This window comes from Octopus bimaculoides, chromosome 5 (assembly GCF_046866305.1).
Source record: "Octopus bimaculoides isolate indiv1 chromosome 5, ASM4686630v1, whole genome shotgun sequence".
In the NCBI taxonomy this organism is placed as follows: Eukaryota; Metazoa; Mollusca; class Cephalopoda; order Octopoda; family Octopodidae; genus Octopus; species Octopus bimaculoides.
In genome coordinates this window covers 13,929,423-13,946,590 of record NC_142932.1, presented here as the reverse complement: position 1 = coordinate 13,946,590, position 17,168 = coordinate 13,929,423, and the positions used below count along the sequence as shown (strand labels likewise).

General features: G+C 33.8%; 1 protein-coding gene across 1 annotated transcript in view; it reads right to left on the bottom strand.

The window, feature by feature from the left end:
* The window catches only part of LOC106878623 (plexin-A2), a 758,495-nt gene that overhangs the window by 95,804 nt on the left and 645,523 nt on the right, over positions 1–17,168 (bottom strand). The window contains exon 12 of the mRNA XM_089351892.1: positions 5,741–5,747. Within this exon, the coding sequence (XP_089208018.1) occupies positions 5,741–5,747 (7 nt within the window). The remainder of the gene's footprint in view (positions 1–5,740; positions 5,748–17,168) is intronic.

Here is a 17,168-nt window from a genome sequence, read left to right as displayed (position 1 = left end):
ATATATATATATATATATATATATATGTATATATATATATGTATATATATATATATATATATATATATATATGTATATATATATATGTATATATATATATATATATATATATATATATGTATATATATATATGTATATATATATATGTATATATATATATATATATATATATATATATATATATGTATATATATATATATGTATATATATATATATATATATATATATGTATATATATATATGTATATATATATATGTATATATATATATGTATATATATATGTATATATATATGTATATATATATGTATATATATATGTATATATGTATATATATATATGTATATATATATGTATATATATATGTATATATATATATATATATATATATATATATATATATATATGTATATATATGTATATATATATATATATATATATATATATTCTCTTTTACACAATTTCATATTTCAAAGAGCTCTTCTGATGACTTTCCCAGAGACACAAACATTAAAAATATCAACAAGAATAATGCAAAAACAAATGGTTGGACCTCAGAGGTTAGGAAACTGGAGGTGGTTAGTGGCAGGGTATAAATTGACTCTCATCATCATCGTCATCGTCATCATCACCATCATCATTATCTGAATATAGATGTTTAAATATTTATCGTTATCTATTTCCAAGGGCCATGTGTCATATGCAGGGAATGCTTGTGTGTGCGGTATGCACATGCTTGTGTGCATGTGTGTGTGAGTGAGCACGTGCATCTGTGTGTGTGTGTTTTTACCACACATAACCTTTTGTTTCTTGTTTATCTTATCAGATAATCTAGTGTTAGTTATTTATCTTCAGTCTGCTGGCTGCGGGATAAATATCTTCAGTCTGTATGTATCTCGCTTCTCTCTCTCTCTCTCTCTCTCTCTCTCTCTCTCTCTCTCTCTCTCTCTCTCTCTCTCTCTCTCTCAAGTAAATTTCAGTCTGCTTCTTGAGAGATAAGAGAAGAAAACAAAGATCTGATGTATTTTTCTGAATAAATATGTGTGTGTGTATATATATATGTTTATGTATGTATATATATGTATATATATATATTTATGTATGTATACATATATGTGTATATATATATATTAATGTATATATACATATGTGTGTATATATTTATGTGTGTATATATTTATGTATGTATACATATATGTGTATATATGTATATATTAATGTATATATACATATATGTGTATATATATTTATGTATGTATACATATATGTGTATATATTTATTTATGTATACATGTGTGTATACATATATATATATATATTTATGTATGTATACATGTATATATATATATGTATGTGTGCACTTGTATATGTGTATATAAATATGTATGTATGTGTAGATATGTGTATATAATATGTATGTATGTATGTATGCATGCATGTATATATAGATGTGTGTGTATACACATGTATATACCTACATACACACACACACACACACACATTAGGTGCATGGAAAGAAAGATGGGTTTCTTATAGTTGCAAGGCTTAAACTTTGCAAGGGTGTTGAAAATGTGAAAATAAGATTTTATAGCAGCACCCTTGTGTTTCTTAAAGACATTAGCAAAGTAAATGAAGCACGACAGTGACTACAGGGTGTGAGGTAGGAATTAAGAAGTCGGTTTGCCAAATGGCCCCCTGCATTTTTACTGCTGATTAGCAATTCTTCTTTGTGTAAGAGTATATGTGTCTGTGTGTAGGCTTGTGGCCTAATGGTTGCAGCATTGCAATCACAATCACAAGATCATGGTTTCGATTCACGGACTAGCGGTGCATTGCGTTTTTGATCAAAACACTTCATTTAACATTGCTCCGGTCTGATCTGCTGTAAACGGATTACCTTACAATGGGCTGGCGTCCTGCTTGAGAGGGGTGGGTGTGGGTGGAATGTTGGCCTGCCCACATAGTCAGCAAGGTGGCATGGCATCATTTAAACTGTGCAAGGAAGTACATTGTGACCAGATGATGTGTAATGACATCTAATGATCTGGTCAAGACAGTGATATAGTTTAACCCTTTCTCTTTCGTTACCAACCTGGTTGAAACCGGCTCTGGCTCTGTCGTACAAACGTCTTGTTTTCATGAGTTTTGAATTAAAATCTTCTACTAAACCTTAATCACAATTTATGTTTTCTAACATTAGCTTAATGATAACTAAGTTATTTCACTAAAGTCTTTGTTATATCTAAAATAATTGAGAGAAACACAGAGCATCTCAAAATAAATACAATAACAAAAGGGTTAAGTAAGCAAAAATAAATGGATATTTTAAAACATTGCTGAATTAAACCATGCTTTTGATGCAGCTACAAATAGTAGCCCATTACATAATTTATTAGCTTATCATCATCATCATCATCATCATCATCATCATCATCATCATCATCATCATCATCATCATCACCATTTAATGTCTATTTTCCATGCTAGCTTTGGTTGCATGGCTTGAAAGGAACTGGTAAGGCCATAGACTACAGTAGAATTCTATAGTCTGTTTTGACTTGGTTTCTATGGCTGGATGCCCTTCCTAATGTGAACATTACATAATTTTTTTATTGTTAAACTCTTACCATCTCATCAGGTGATATTCTATTGAATATTTTCACAGAAATATAGTAATTCCATGCAGGAAGGGAATATTTATCACAAATGGAATGCAACAAGAAAATTGACATAGGTTGGATATATTATGTTTGGGAACCAATCAAAAAGCTTAATTCAAAAGGCATAACCTTCCTAAAGTATTGCTTTTTGCTAGCAATGTAAATCTACATTGGTGCTTAAACACATTTTCTCTCTACCATTTATGAAGACATCATCATCATCATATTGTTTTAACAATCACTTTTCCATATTTGCTTGAGTCGGATGGAATTTATTGAGGTAGAATTTTCAGCAGCTGGATGGCATGCCCTTCCTGTCACTAACCATAACATGTTTCTGAGCAAGTTAATATTTCCCCAATGCTCAGACATTTTTTGCAAAATACTGGAGCTGAATGACAGTGACACTAATATCCAATTATTGCTTAATTACAAGACAAGAAGACACAATCATACATACACACATATCCCTGTGCACATGTGTGTGTGTGTGTGTGTGCACACACACATGCACATACACACATACAGGTAGATAGATAGATAAATAGATAGATAGATACTTATTTTTTATTGCCCACAAGGGGCTAAACAAAGAAGGGACAAACAAAGGGTTTAAGTCGATTACGTCGACCCCAGTGTGCAACTGGTACTTGTTTAATCAACCCCGAAAGGATGAAAGGCAAAGTCAACCTTGGCAGAATTTGAACTCAGAATGCAACGGCAGACAAAATACTGCTAAGCATTTCGCCCAGCATGTTAACGATTCTGCCAGCTCGCTGCCTTATAGATACATGAGGTTCTTTCATTTTCCACCTACCAAATCTACTCGCAAGGCTTTGGTCAACTTGGGGCTATTACTGAAAACACCTTATCTAAGGAGAGCCTGTCCATCTCTCATTTGCTTTTTATTATTATTATTATTATTATTATTATTATTATTGTTGTTATTATTAACCCTTTTGATATCCGCCCACCTTGGACCACTTCTTGGTTCTATGATGTAAACTCCGTTTTAAAGTGGCCTAAATACCACTATTTCATATTAATTTATGTTCCAAACTTCATCTTAATGCTTTTGATACCAACCTGCCTGAGAACACCTTGGTTGTATGAAACAAACTTCATGTTTTAAAGTGATCCAAATTAAAACTTCTCCATCAAATTTTCCTGTTGATTTATGTTCAAAATACTAGCTAAATAATAACGGTTATTTTATTAAATTTTTCATTATTTTTTCCAAATTAATTGAAACAAACACAATATATTTCAACAGAAATATGGTAATAAAAGCGTTAATGACATAATAATTTTACTAAATTCTTCATTATTTTCAAATTTAATTGAAATAATGGTAGTATATTTCAACAGAAATATGGTTGCAAAAGTGTTAAAGTAATCTAAATTAAAACCTTCCATCAAAGTTTCATGTTATGTTCAAAACATCACCTTAATAGTGATAAAGTACTTTTACTAAATTCTTCATTATTTTGAAAATTAATTGAAATAATGGCAGTGTATTTCAACTGAAATATGGTAACAAAAGTGCTAAAGCAATCTAAATTAAAACCTTCCATCAAAATTTTATGTTAGTTTATGTTCCAAACATCAGCTTAATAATGATGAAATTATTTTACTAAATTCTTCATTATTTTCAAAATTGATAGAAATAAAGTCATTGTATTTTGGTAGAAATACAATAATAAATGGGTTAGAACCATTCTTTACAAATTATCACTAAACAAACTACTACCTACTAGAGCAATTACAAGTGTTGACTTCAAACTGTCTCGTGCCCCCATAAGGATGTAATTTTATCTCCACTCATTACTTTCCACTTAATTTGGTAATATTAAGGTATAAAGGGTATTACTTGTGAGGTTACCAACAGAAGTGAAGTCCTACAACACTACAAAGAACTGAAGAAGTCTGTAAAAGTAACATCTTCTAACCATGTATAATATACTACAATTCAAAGTCTGTGTAGGTGTAGCAATGGGTATGTGGTCAAGAAACACATTTTGTAACCACATGGGTTTGGGTTCAGTCCCACTGTGGAGCACCTTGGGCATTTGTCTTCTGCTTTATCCCCAGGCCAACCTATGCTTTGCGAATGAATTTAGTTGATGAAAACTGTGTGGAAGCCTACCATATATACTCACACAAATGACAGGTTTCCACACACACACACACACACACACACACACACACACATATATATATATATATATGTGTGTGTGTGTGTGTGTTTTGCATTTGTCATCCACTCTGCCATCCTCCATCACTTGACAACTGGTGTTGCTTTGTTTACATCCATATAATATAGCAGTTTGGTAAAAGGGGGCAACAGAATAAGTACAACTTTAAAAAGAAAAAAAAAAAGAAGCCACAAAAATACTGTGCTCAATCTGTTTGACTAAGACCTTTCAGGTTGGTGCCCCAGCAAGGAAATCAGTAGAGATAAAAGATATGCTGACTTAATCGAGTTTTTACTGATTCCCAGTCTCAGGTAGTTTTGGCTGGAATAAAATGTTTACAGCATTATCTCTTCATCCTCAGTTTAATAATTAAAGTATTAGCTAAAGATCTTTATAACATTGCTATTTATCTTCTATCTTTTACTTGTTTCAGTCATTGAACTGCAGCCATAATGGGGCATCACCTTCAAGGGTTTAGTCAAACATATCAAACCCAGTACTTACTTTTTAAGTCTGGAACTTAATCTGTTGCACTCTTTTTGCCAAACCACTCAATTATGGGGGGTGTCAACTAACCAACTCTAGTCACCAGGTAGTGATGAGGGACAAAGATGTACACACACACACATACACATACACATATACACAAAGGCGGCGAGCTGGCAGAAACGTTAGCATGCCGGGTGAAATGCCGCTACGTTCTGAGTTCAAATTCCGCCGAGGTCAACTTTGCCTTTCATCCTTTCAGGGTCGATTAAATAAGTACCAGTTATGCACTGGGGTCGATATAATCGACTTAATCCATTTGTCTGTCCATGTTTGTCCCCTCTGTGCGTAGCCCCTTGTGGGGAGTAAAGAAATAACACATATACACATACATACAGACCTGCATACTGTCATAAATTACAGAGAAATAGTTTGATGAAATTTTATTTAACAATAACAAAATTTTAGTATTACAACAGAATGTTTCATAACTTAAAAACATGTGAATAATTTATATTATTGTATTTAATAACAAATGAATTATTTACATGTCTGCATTAATGCAAAAACCCTTCAAAATAATGCAGAATTTGAGCTACGTCCTCAGGTGAAAGAAAGTCTTTGTTAAAATATTCTGTGTGTTTTGTTGAATGATACATTAAGGAGATTTTTTTATGAGTACTACCGGATTATTTGAATCCATATATTGTGACTTAAATTTACATACATACATGCAACAGGCTTCTTTTGGTTTCCTTCTACCAAATCCACTCAAATAGTTTTGCTTGACCTGAGGCTATAACAGAAGAGACTTGACCAAGGTGTCACACACTGGGATTGAACCTGAAACCATGTGGTTTGGAAGCAAATCTCCAGCCACGTGCTTATTTTACTGTTTATATATCATTTTTTAGTCTATAGGCCATAGCAAGTTGGTCATAGTCTACAGGCCATAACAAGATGGTCACGCCCTCTATTCTCATCACTGTATGTGTGCATGGATGGGAGGTATATATTAATTTCATGTGGTTCTATTAAATGTTTTTCTTGACTAATAGGCTTCTTTTGCTTTCTTCTCAAATTTACTTTTTCAGTTTTCATATGAGCCAGATGTTCCCTACCGAAATGTGCCATTTGAGATTACATGGGGCCCCAACGAAAGACCTTTGGATAACCTAGGAAGTATACAAGGTCAGTGTCCGTGATCATTGAGACAAAATTGTCACATCTTCAGCTTTCTATTTTTCTTTTACTGTGTCTGTGTGTATGCAAATGCATGATGTATATAGATGTGCTTTTTGTTCCTGGAAACAGGAAATTATAAAACTACTCCTCTGATAAGACAATCAAGAAGGGTCAAAAATAGATTAAGACAGTTCATCATTTTTTTAATCAATGAAGAAATAAGTAAACTTAATATGTTTCTATGTCTACTACATAGGTTTACATCATATATATATATATATATATATATATATATAAAGGGCATTACTACAGAATAATGCCACACACTAGACTTCCCAAATAAACACATTTTAGTACCGAATGCGAGGAAAACAACTTTTGAAAGAAACCAACATTTAAAAAAAATAAACTCAACTATGTATCGACTGATTTCACGATCACCAGACTTAAATCTAGTTTCCGTTCGTCAGCATAGTAAAGTATCAACATATACGAATAAACAGAATTTTCACCTTACCAAAACGAACGCGCATGTATATATATACATATATATATATATATATATATATATATATATATATATATATATAATATTATAAAATCTGGTAATTAATCATATATTAATTAATATCGATTAATTATCAGGAGGCCAGCACATCTAAAGAATCAAAGAGATTCAGAAATAGTATCTGTAATCTCAGGGGATTAAGGTACATTTTTAAAAAATAACGTTGACCACTAACATGGACAATTAATGTGCTAGAAATAGATCACATCTTGTGTCTATTAAGACCTAAATTGTTCTCAACATGAAATATAGCAGCATACCAAAACGTGAGCGGGCAAGACATTTAAAATCACCTAAAAAAGCATTCTGAAGGTGATTTTAAATGTCTTGCTCGCTCACGTTTTGGTATGCTGCTATATTTCATGTTGAGAACAATTTAGGTCTTAATAGACACAAGATGTGATCTATTTCTAGCACATTAATTGTCCACGTTAGTGGTCAACGTTATTTTAAAAATATATATATATATATATTTAGAGAGATTTTAGAAACATTTCTTGGTACAGTTGTAGTATTTGAAAAAAGATCTTCGGTGAAAACTTACTAACCATATATAAAAGTTTTTAAATAAAAAGTTATGAACACAGACCTGACAGAAGGAATATTTTGTGCAAGAACTTTTTACTGCTTAGAGCTCTTCAAACAGTTCATCTGTGCTGTACCAGTTGTGTAATGGGGTTAATCTATTTGACTGCCCCCACTCCCCAAAAATTTCAGGCCTTGTGCTTAGAGTAGAAAAGAATATTAAGCAATGGGTATAAGTTGGCGAGTGGGCAGAATCATCAGCACACTAGGTGAAATGTTTAGTAGTATTTCATATGTCTTCACCTTCTGAGTTCAGGTTCCATCAAGGTTGACTTCACATTTCATTCTTTCCGGGTTGACAGAATAAGTACCAGTTGAATGCTGGGGTTGTGCAACCGACTTACTCCCTCCCCCCCGAACTTGCTGGTCTTGTGCCAATATTTGGAACCAATGTTATTGGTGTGACAATTTCATTGCTCACTTCTATGTTTTTGCACCTTACATAATTTTTCAATCATAAGTTATTAAAAAAGTTATAAACCTTTGAATAAATGTGATAACAGCAACTCTATTCCTTACTTGTTTTAGATATGTGTGTGTGTGTGTGTGTATGTGTAAATGTTTAGATTTTGCAAGTTACTCAGTGACCTCAGCAGTGCTGGTGCCATGATAAGAACATTCACTATACTCTGTAAAGAGGTTGGTTTCAGGACGGGCATCCAGCTGTAGAAGCTATACCAAAGCAGACATTGGATTTCAACATCATCCTCTAGCTTGTTGGATCCTGTTAATCCTTCTAAACTGTGCCAGAATGGAAGGTGAACATCAAAAGATGATAATGATGACGACGATGATTGCATGTGTGTGTGGGGGTATATACATGGATATATCATCATCATCATCATCATCGTTTAACGTCCGCTTTCCATGCTAGCATGGGTTGGACGATTTGACTGAGGACTGGTGAAACCGGATGGCAACACCAGGCTCCAGTCTGATTTGGCAGAGTTTCTACAGCTGGATGCCCTTCCTAACGCCAACCACTCAGAGAGTGTAGTGGGTGCTTTTACGTGTCACCCGCACGAAAACGGCCACGCTCGAAATGGTGTCTTTTATGTGCCACCCGCACAAGCCAGTCCAGGGGCACTGGCAACGATCTCGCTCGAAAATCCTACAGGAGCCAGTCAGGCGGTACTGGCAATGGCCACGCTCAAAATGGTGCATCTCATGTGCCACCCGCACAAGAACCAGTCCAGGGGCACTGGCAACGATCTTACTTGGCTTGCCGGGTCTTCTCACGCACAGCCCATTTCCAAAGGTCTCGGTCCGTAGTCATCGCCTCGGTGAGGCCCAATGTACGAAGGTCTTGCCTCACCACCTCAGCCCAGGTCTTCCTGGGCCTACCTCTTCCACGGGTTCCCTCAACTGTTAGGGTGTGGCATATATATATATCATTACTGTTATGTTAAACTGTCGCATGTCCAGATTTGGCCAAATGTGTTTTATTCAATATTTATTTTTTGCTTGTAATAGCCAGTTATTTTGGTCAAACTATTGTATCTCCAGCTGCTTCAGATGCCAAGATATCAAACATTGTTAAAGTGTAGTACAACAGTTTTACTATGGAATGGTGAAATTATTTTTGCGTTTTCCGAAAAAGCAACGTCTTGAACTTACAACACTTTTGCATAATAGCAACGATATATATGTGTGTGTTTGTGTGTGTGTGTGTGTGTATATGTATATATATACATACATACATACATACAGATTTAACACTGTTGAAGAGGACTATTCATTCACATGCAAAAATAAACACCACACAACAGCTGTTTTCTTTCCTTACTATTTTCAACTTCAAATAGGTTAGAGAGATTTTTTTTCCAGTCATGTATAAAACATTGTTACTGGGTCTGTGTTCTATGTGCTGCAACTTCATAAACATTTATCCTTTACTATTATTATTATTATTATTATCATCACTACATCATTATTATTTCTGTTGTTATTATTATTATTATTATTATTATTATTTTCTTTTCCTTTTATAATCTCTCATTGTTTTGTTTCAAAGTTAAAGAATCCATTTAGCCTCAGTGCTCTGGGGTTAATCATTCCATCACAAAAGTTATTGATGCAAATAAAGAGATGCACAAAAGAAAATGATAATTACTCTGTGAAAATGGCAGTGTGCATGTTGGCATGCTTCCTTCTCTTGGTGGAGCAAATAATAAAAACAATAATGATGATAATAATAATAGTAATAATAATAACAGTTATTGTAATGATAGTAGTAATAGTATTGAAACTAATGAAAGAGAAGAGAAAAATTTTGTGTTGAAGAAGAAAATAATGTTTCTTTCCTGATTTGGCTATGTTCTTATATACATATATACACTCATATATACATGTGTGTATGTACCTATATATGATGTATGTACATACTTGTATGTGTATATGTATACATTTATGTGTATATGAATATATGCATATACATTAATATATATTTGTGTATATATATATATATATATAGAGAGAGAGAGAGCGATACATGCATTTTTGTTTATTTTATGAAGACAGAAAAAGAGATGTGTGTGTGTGGATATGCACATAAGAATATGTGTGTAAGTATTTCTCAGTCAAAATGTTCGATCGTACATTTTTAGTTGTTCAATCCACTGAACTACCAGGCTTTGTGAATAAGTACATTAGTGAATGAATATTCCACAGAGAATGTAACCATCATGTTAATTCTGAAGCTAGTCAGTGTAATAACATTTGAGCTTTGAATTACTGGTACCATTTGGCATGCTTCCTCATAGTTTCCATGTAACTAATTTCAACCACAAGACACGGGGCAACCTCAAGTTATGGAAAGTGGCCTGGCTTCTAGTTGGTTATGACAATGAGGTTTCCAGTTGACCCGATCAATAGAAAAGCCTGCTTGTGAAATTAAAATGCAAATGAATGAACACTCCACTGATATGTGTACCCTTAACTAGTTCTCAGGGAGATTCAGCATAACACAGAAGGCTGGCCCTGTGAAATATAGATACTATTCGCTTTTGCTGGCTGAATGAACTGGAGCAATGTGAAATAAAGTATCTTGCTCAAGTACACAACATATTGCCTGGAATTGAACTCATGACCCTATGGTCGTGAGCTGAATTCCCTAACCACTAAGCATACATGTCTTCATTTATATAAACATTTGATCACTATAAACAATCATTGATATGGTTGTTTGGTAAAAAAATGTCGAACCCTCGTATGTCATCTAACGACAGGAGAGTCCATCATATATATATAAATATATATATATATATATATACACACACACACACACACACACACACACACACACACACACACACACACACATATCATCACATCATTTAACGTCTGTTTTCCATGCTGGCATGGGTTGTTTGACAGGAGCATCCAACCCATGTCAGCATGGTAAATGGATGTTAAATAATGATGATGATACACTCACACACACACACACACACACGTGTGTGTGTGTGTCTCTCTGTTGCTTACAATGAAGAGTGTTCCAGTTGATTTGACCAACAGAAACAGCCAGCTCTTGAAATTAACATGCAAATGGCATGCATGCCCATAATGTAGTTCGCAGGAAGATTCATCATGACAGAGAATGTGACAAGGCTAGCTCATTGAACTGCAGGTACAACTCGTTTTTGTCAGCTGAGTGGACTGGAATAATGTGAAATAAAGAGATAAAGGACACAATGCGCTGCTGGGAATCAGACTGACAATCTTAAGACAGGACCATCCAACCCATGCCAGCATGGTAAACGGATGTTAAATGATGATGATGATACACTCTCTCTCTCACGTGCACGAACATACACACACACACACATAGATATTAGCCTCATTACTAAAAAATAATACTTGGGTTGATTTGGTTTAATATTCAAAGTAGTGCTCCTGCATGCCTTGAATCCATTGACTGAAACAAGTAATGGATAAAAGAAAGATATAACCCAAGGCTGACCAATGCCTTAAAAATGGATTAGTTAGATGGTAAAAATGGAAAAAGACCATTGTATATGTGTGTGTTTGTCTGTACTCTTGTCATGACATAACCATTACCATCATCATACAAGTGATGTTTTTCATTTCTAGTCTTCCATGGAAAGCATCTCTTTGCCTTGGGGAAATATTACCTTGCTTGGAAACAGGTGAGGGTTGGCAACAGGAAGGGTATCCAGCTGTAGAAAATCTGCATCAACAAACTCTGTGTGTTCCATGGAGAAATGGTCATTAAAATGCTGATGATCATCATCATCATTATCATAATTTAATGTCCATTTTCCATGTTAGCATGGGCTGGGTTGCACAAGGCCCTAGTTGTTTGCTTTGGCATGGATTCTATGGCTGGATACCCTTCTTAATGCCAACAACTTTACAGAGTGTACTGGGCGATTTTTACATGGCACCAACACAGGTGTTTTGTACAGGGAACTAGCAAAAATGTGTCTTACGTGGCTCTGGGACAGATGCTTTGTACACGACACTGGCACAAGTGCTTTTTACATATTCCTTTTAGTTACATGTCTAGAAAGACATGTGTACATTCAAATGTGTATGCCTTAGGTCGCCAATTTGTGGTGGAGTCATATGGATGCTGCTGTGAAATATAGCATGTCTTGTGCATTTTTGGACCTAGCAGAACCCAACTCTCTCCAGATATGACCACATTGGATTTTTTCCCCTAAGATGACAGGCAGAAAGGAAGAAAGATAAGGAATTTGCCCTATTACAGATATACATGCACACATGAATAAATATGTGTGTGTGTGTGTGTGTGTATGTATGTATGTATGTATATGTGTGTGTGTTGATTACATCAGCCCCAATGCTCATCTACTTACTTTATCAACCCCAAAAGGATGAAAGGCAAGGCTGACCTCGGCAGAATTTGAACTTAGAACATGAAGACAGACAAAATGGCAGCTCACCACGTTTGTGTATAATATTACACATATACACACACACATTGATATGCAAATACAATGAATGTGTGTGGGTGGGTGTGTGTGTAGATATATATTTGTATAATATCAGACAGACACAAACAAATATATTTATTTATTTACTTATTTATTTATATATATATATATATATATATTTATTTATTTATTTATATGTGTGTGTGTGTGTAAAAATTCCTTACCCTCTCTCACTCAACATGAGGTATGTATTATCTCACTACAGTAAAGAGTTCCACTTTAAAAAATAATAAAAATAGTAATGGAAATAAGTCTTTGATTGCCGCAAAATAAAATATTTAATGCATAAATATATATCTCTGTGTGTATACACACATATATTTGTGTGTGTGTGTGTGCTATATGCACACACACATAATACATATAGAATAATGAATAAAACATTGTTTTGTAATTGTTCTCCTTTTTACTTTTTTTTATCTTCTTCCTCTTACATTTATTTATTTATTTATTCATTTTTAGCTTTTCTAATCAATTGTAAACTTCCTTTCTGTTATATTACAATCACTTATGGAAGATGCATTTAATAAAAAAAGAAATAACAAAAAAATACAAAAAGCAATGGCAAAAAAAAATTGTAAACAAAATCTTTTTGAAAACAAATTGTAAAGTAGCACTATATGGAATGATAGGGATGTTCAGTTGTGTTGTGTATATATATATATATATATATATATATATATATATATATAAATATATAAATTGAAGGAATTTAAGTCGGGGAAAAGGAGTATGGTTGGACACTTGTTTATTATTCACTACAATTGTATAGTTATGTTGTATTCCTAATAGATGCAACATAACTATATATATACACATAGATACATACATATATACATATACTCAGACACCCATATACACACACATACACATATCTGTTCAGTTCTTTTCAGCATTTTTTGAACTGTAGTTATGGCCCTTTCTTTCAAAAAGAGCATGTTTTTTTTTTTTATGTCTTTATTTAATTTTTGGGGAATATGAAGACAATACTGCATATGGGAATATATGTCAAATAGTTCAACTAGCTAATTATTGCAATTTGCTAATTATAAATCATTAGTTAAGATATTTTTATATGACATTATTGACCAGAAACATTACTTGTATCTGACAAAATGCTTAGCTACAATTAAATCCAGCTCTCTACATTCTGAGTTCAAATTCCTTTGAGATCAACTTTACCCTTCATCCTTTCAGTGCTAGCTGAGCACTGGAGTCAATGTAATCGACTTCCCCCTCTCCTCAAATTGCCAGCCTTGTGCAAAAAACTCAAAACGATAATTAACCATTTTGATACTCTGCTACCTGAAGCCAGCTCTAGTTTTACAACACTGTGTTCTTATTTAGAAGTAATCTAAATATCTAAATCAAAATTTAGTAGATTAACCTTTTAGCATTCAAATTTCTTTGTCAAATTCATTGCTTGTCTATTCACAATGTTTTGAATTAATCATACATTAATTTGTAGTTTTAAGACATCAATAGTGTGTTTGTATATTTTTAGAATGACATTGTAGGGTTGTTGTGAGGAGTTGGATCTGATCAGTTTTAATTTGAAACATAGAATATTTGGGCCAGAAATGGCTGGATTAAATACTAAAGGGTTAAGAGTAACAATTGTTTTATTGAATTCTACATGATAGACACTGGCTTGGCTGTGTGGTTTAAGGAGCTTGCATCACTACCACATGGTTCCAGGTTCAGTCCTACCACATGGCATCTTGGGAAAGTATCTTCTACTATAAACCTGAGCTGACCAAAACCATATGAGTGAATTTGGGAGATGGAAACGATCTGAGAGCTTGGTGTGTGTGTGTGTGTTAAATAAAATTAAGATAATGGGAATAATGCAGAGAAGCCAGTGGCATGGATTTGAACAACATAGACAAGTATGATACAATATAAATTCTTGATTTATTAAAGCTATCTCTGGTTCTAGAACATGAGTCGCAATTATCAAATGACAGTTGAGAACATCTCCATATGAGGAAGGGAGGTAATCTAAAGAATCAAGATTGCTATGAAGTTGACTTAACCATTTAGACAAGGTACACACTTATTGTCTAGAGCATAAGAGGGCAGACTCAAACATATGTTTCTGCCTTAATAGGCACCATCAACAATTTTAACCTATTGCCAGCAGCCAAGAGACATATACAAAGAGAGTAGAACACATTTATGGCCTCGGCATTTGCATAATTTAAATGAAAATGACCTTAGAGTAATAAGTCAGACTGATCAGTGGCATGCATTTGAACAACATATATTAAATACTATACAACAGATAGATAGATGATTAATTAATAATTGGCAAAAGGAGTCAGATAATTTCAAGCACTGGTATTCATCAAAGTTTGGTAAGTGCTAACACATGAAACTTTCAGCCTTTGTGTCACTCCATAACCTCCGTTACTTATTAATAAAATATATGGAAACTCATGTTTCAAGTTCTGTTTTCCTATTTGCACTATCAAACCTATGTTATATTATGTAATGTTATGTTATGTTTGTTTTTGTTGTTTGCAGTTAAAATGTACAAATGTGAATCGATGGCTACAAGCTGTGGTATTTGCTTAACCATGGACAAGATATACAGATGTGGCTGGTGTGAGAACAAGTGCAGTATCCGGTCACAGTGCACTGATTACCCTTGGTTTCCTAGCTCCGAGATTTGTCGCAATGTGAAAATAACTGAGGTAAGCATTCATATCTGTCCTCAATCACATCTTGTCAGCTGCATAAATTCTCATAATGTGCATGTACTTTGGTGCACACACATGTATATATATATATATATGTATATAATGTTTACATTTTAACAAAGAAGAAGTTGTCAGTGACTTCGAAGTTTCAGTTTGTTAGCCTTCATCTGATTGTTTGATGAAGGCAATGACACTGAAACTCCAAAGACAGCGTCGATCTTTAATATATATATGTATTCTACTAGAAAAGTATTGAGTAATCCTTCTTCAATTTAATGTTAGATTGTTTATTTGTGTGTGTGTGTGTGTGTGTGTGTGTTACTTAAAACAAACAAAAATAAGATTTTGCTATCATACCTGTCAGTTGTCTAATGACGTGGCAAGTTTTTTTGTATGATGTAATGCACAAATAATGAATAAGATACCATGCTATTGAAACACATGTATCACAGATTGAACTGCTATCATCCATTTTCCTCTTTTTATTCTGTATGCGTGTGTTATACTGGCATAAAAAGAGAAGTTGAGGCATGTCTGCATGCAAAATCCCAAACATCACTGTTATCTTCACAGTGCCTGCTTTTGTAAGATATCATGAATCTGGGTAGATTTTCACAATCATCTCAGTTATCCCATTGGTGATACAGACACAATACTCTCATGACATTTTTTTACTCTTCCTCTTCCCTTACCTATATATCTAGGACCCTCCATCACCAACTTTTATGACAAATTTTAGCCCCTACATGTATCCTCCATTCCTCTCACATGTTCTCTCTCTGTCAAATCTCTCTCAAATCATACCTTAATATGAGAACACTTTGGATAATCAATGTTAATTCTCTTGGATAATGTCTTCCTTGAAAGACTAGTGAAGAAAGTATCTAATTCAAAGGATTAGGTACCATTTTATTTTCCAGTTTAAAGAGATCTCCATTAAAGCCTTTCATCAAAATTCAATGTTAAGTTATATTCCAAACCCCAGTTTAGTAATGACAAAGTTATTTTACTTTGTTCTTTAGTCTAAAAATTAATTAAAGTAAAGTTTGTGCTTTCAACCAAAATATAGTAACAAAAGGATTTGGTCACACACTATAACATTTCCAGCCAATAATTCTCTGAATATGTAATAACTTTTTTTTTTTTTTTTGAACAGTTTCATCCATCGAAAGGTCCAAAAGAAGGTGGAACCCTTTTGACAATTAGAGGAGAAAATCTTGGTAAAACATTTTCAGACATCAAAAAGGGAGTAACTGTGGTTGGAGCACACTGCGAACCTATAGAATCAGAGTATGTTCCTGCTCAAAAGTAAGTAAAACTAAATATTCCACTCATTTTGTTTCACTTTTGGGTTATGAACAAGAGGGCAGGACATAACATAGGGGTAACTTTTCATGTCAAAGAGGACATTACCCAAGGTTTTCAAAATAAAATTGGTTCTTATTTTTTTAACAAAGAAATTTAACACATTAACTGCCATAGGCTGTTTCTGGAACTTACCAGTGATGCCATGTATTTCTGATCACACTGCATATTGTTTAATTACAAGGAAATGTAAGTTTTTGGCATTTTTACAATATTTCATAACTAAACTTGAATATTTAGCACTCACAGGCAGTGAGCTGGCAGAATTGTTACTACACTGGGGAAAAATGGTAAGCAGCATTTCTTCTTACTCTACATTCTGAGTTCAAATGCTACTGGGAGTCAACTTTGCTTTCCATCCTTTCAGGGTCAATAAAATAAGTACCAGTTGAGCACTGGGGCTGATGTAATCAACTTACACCCTTCCAAAGACCTGTTGGCTTA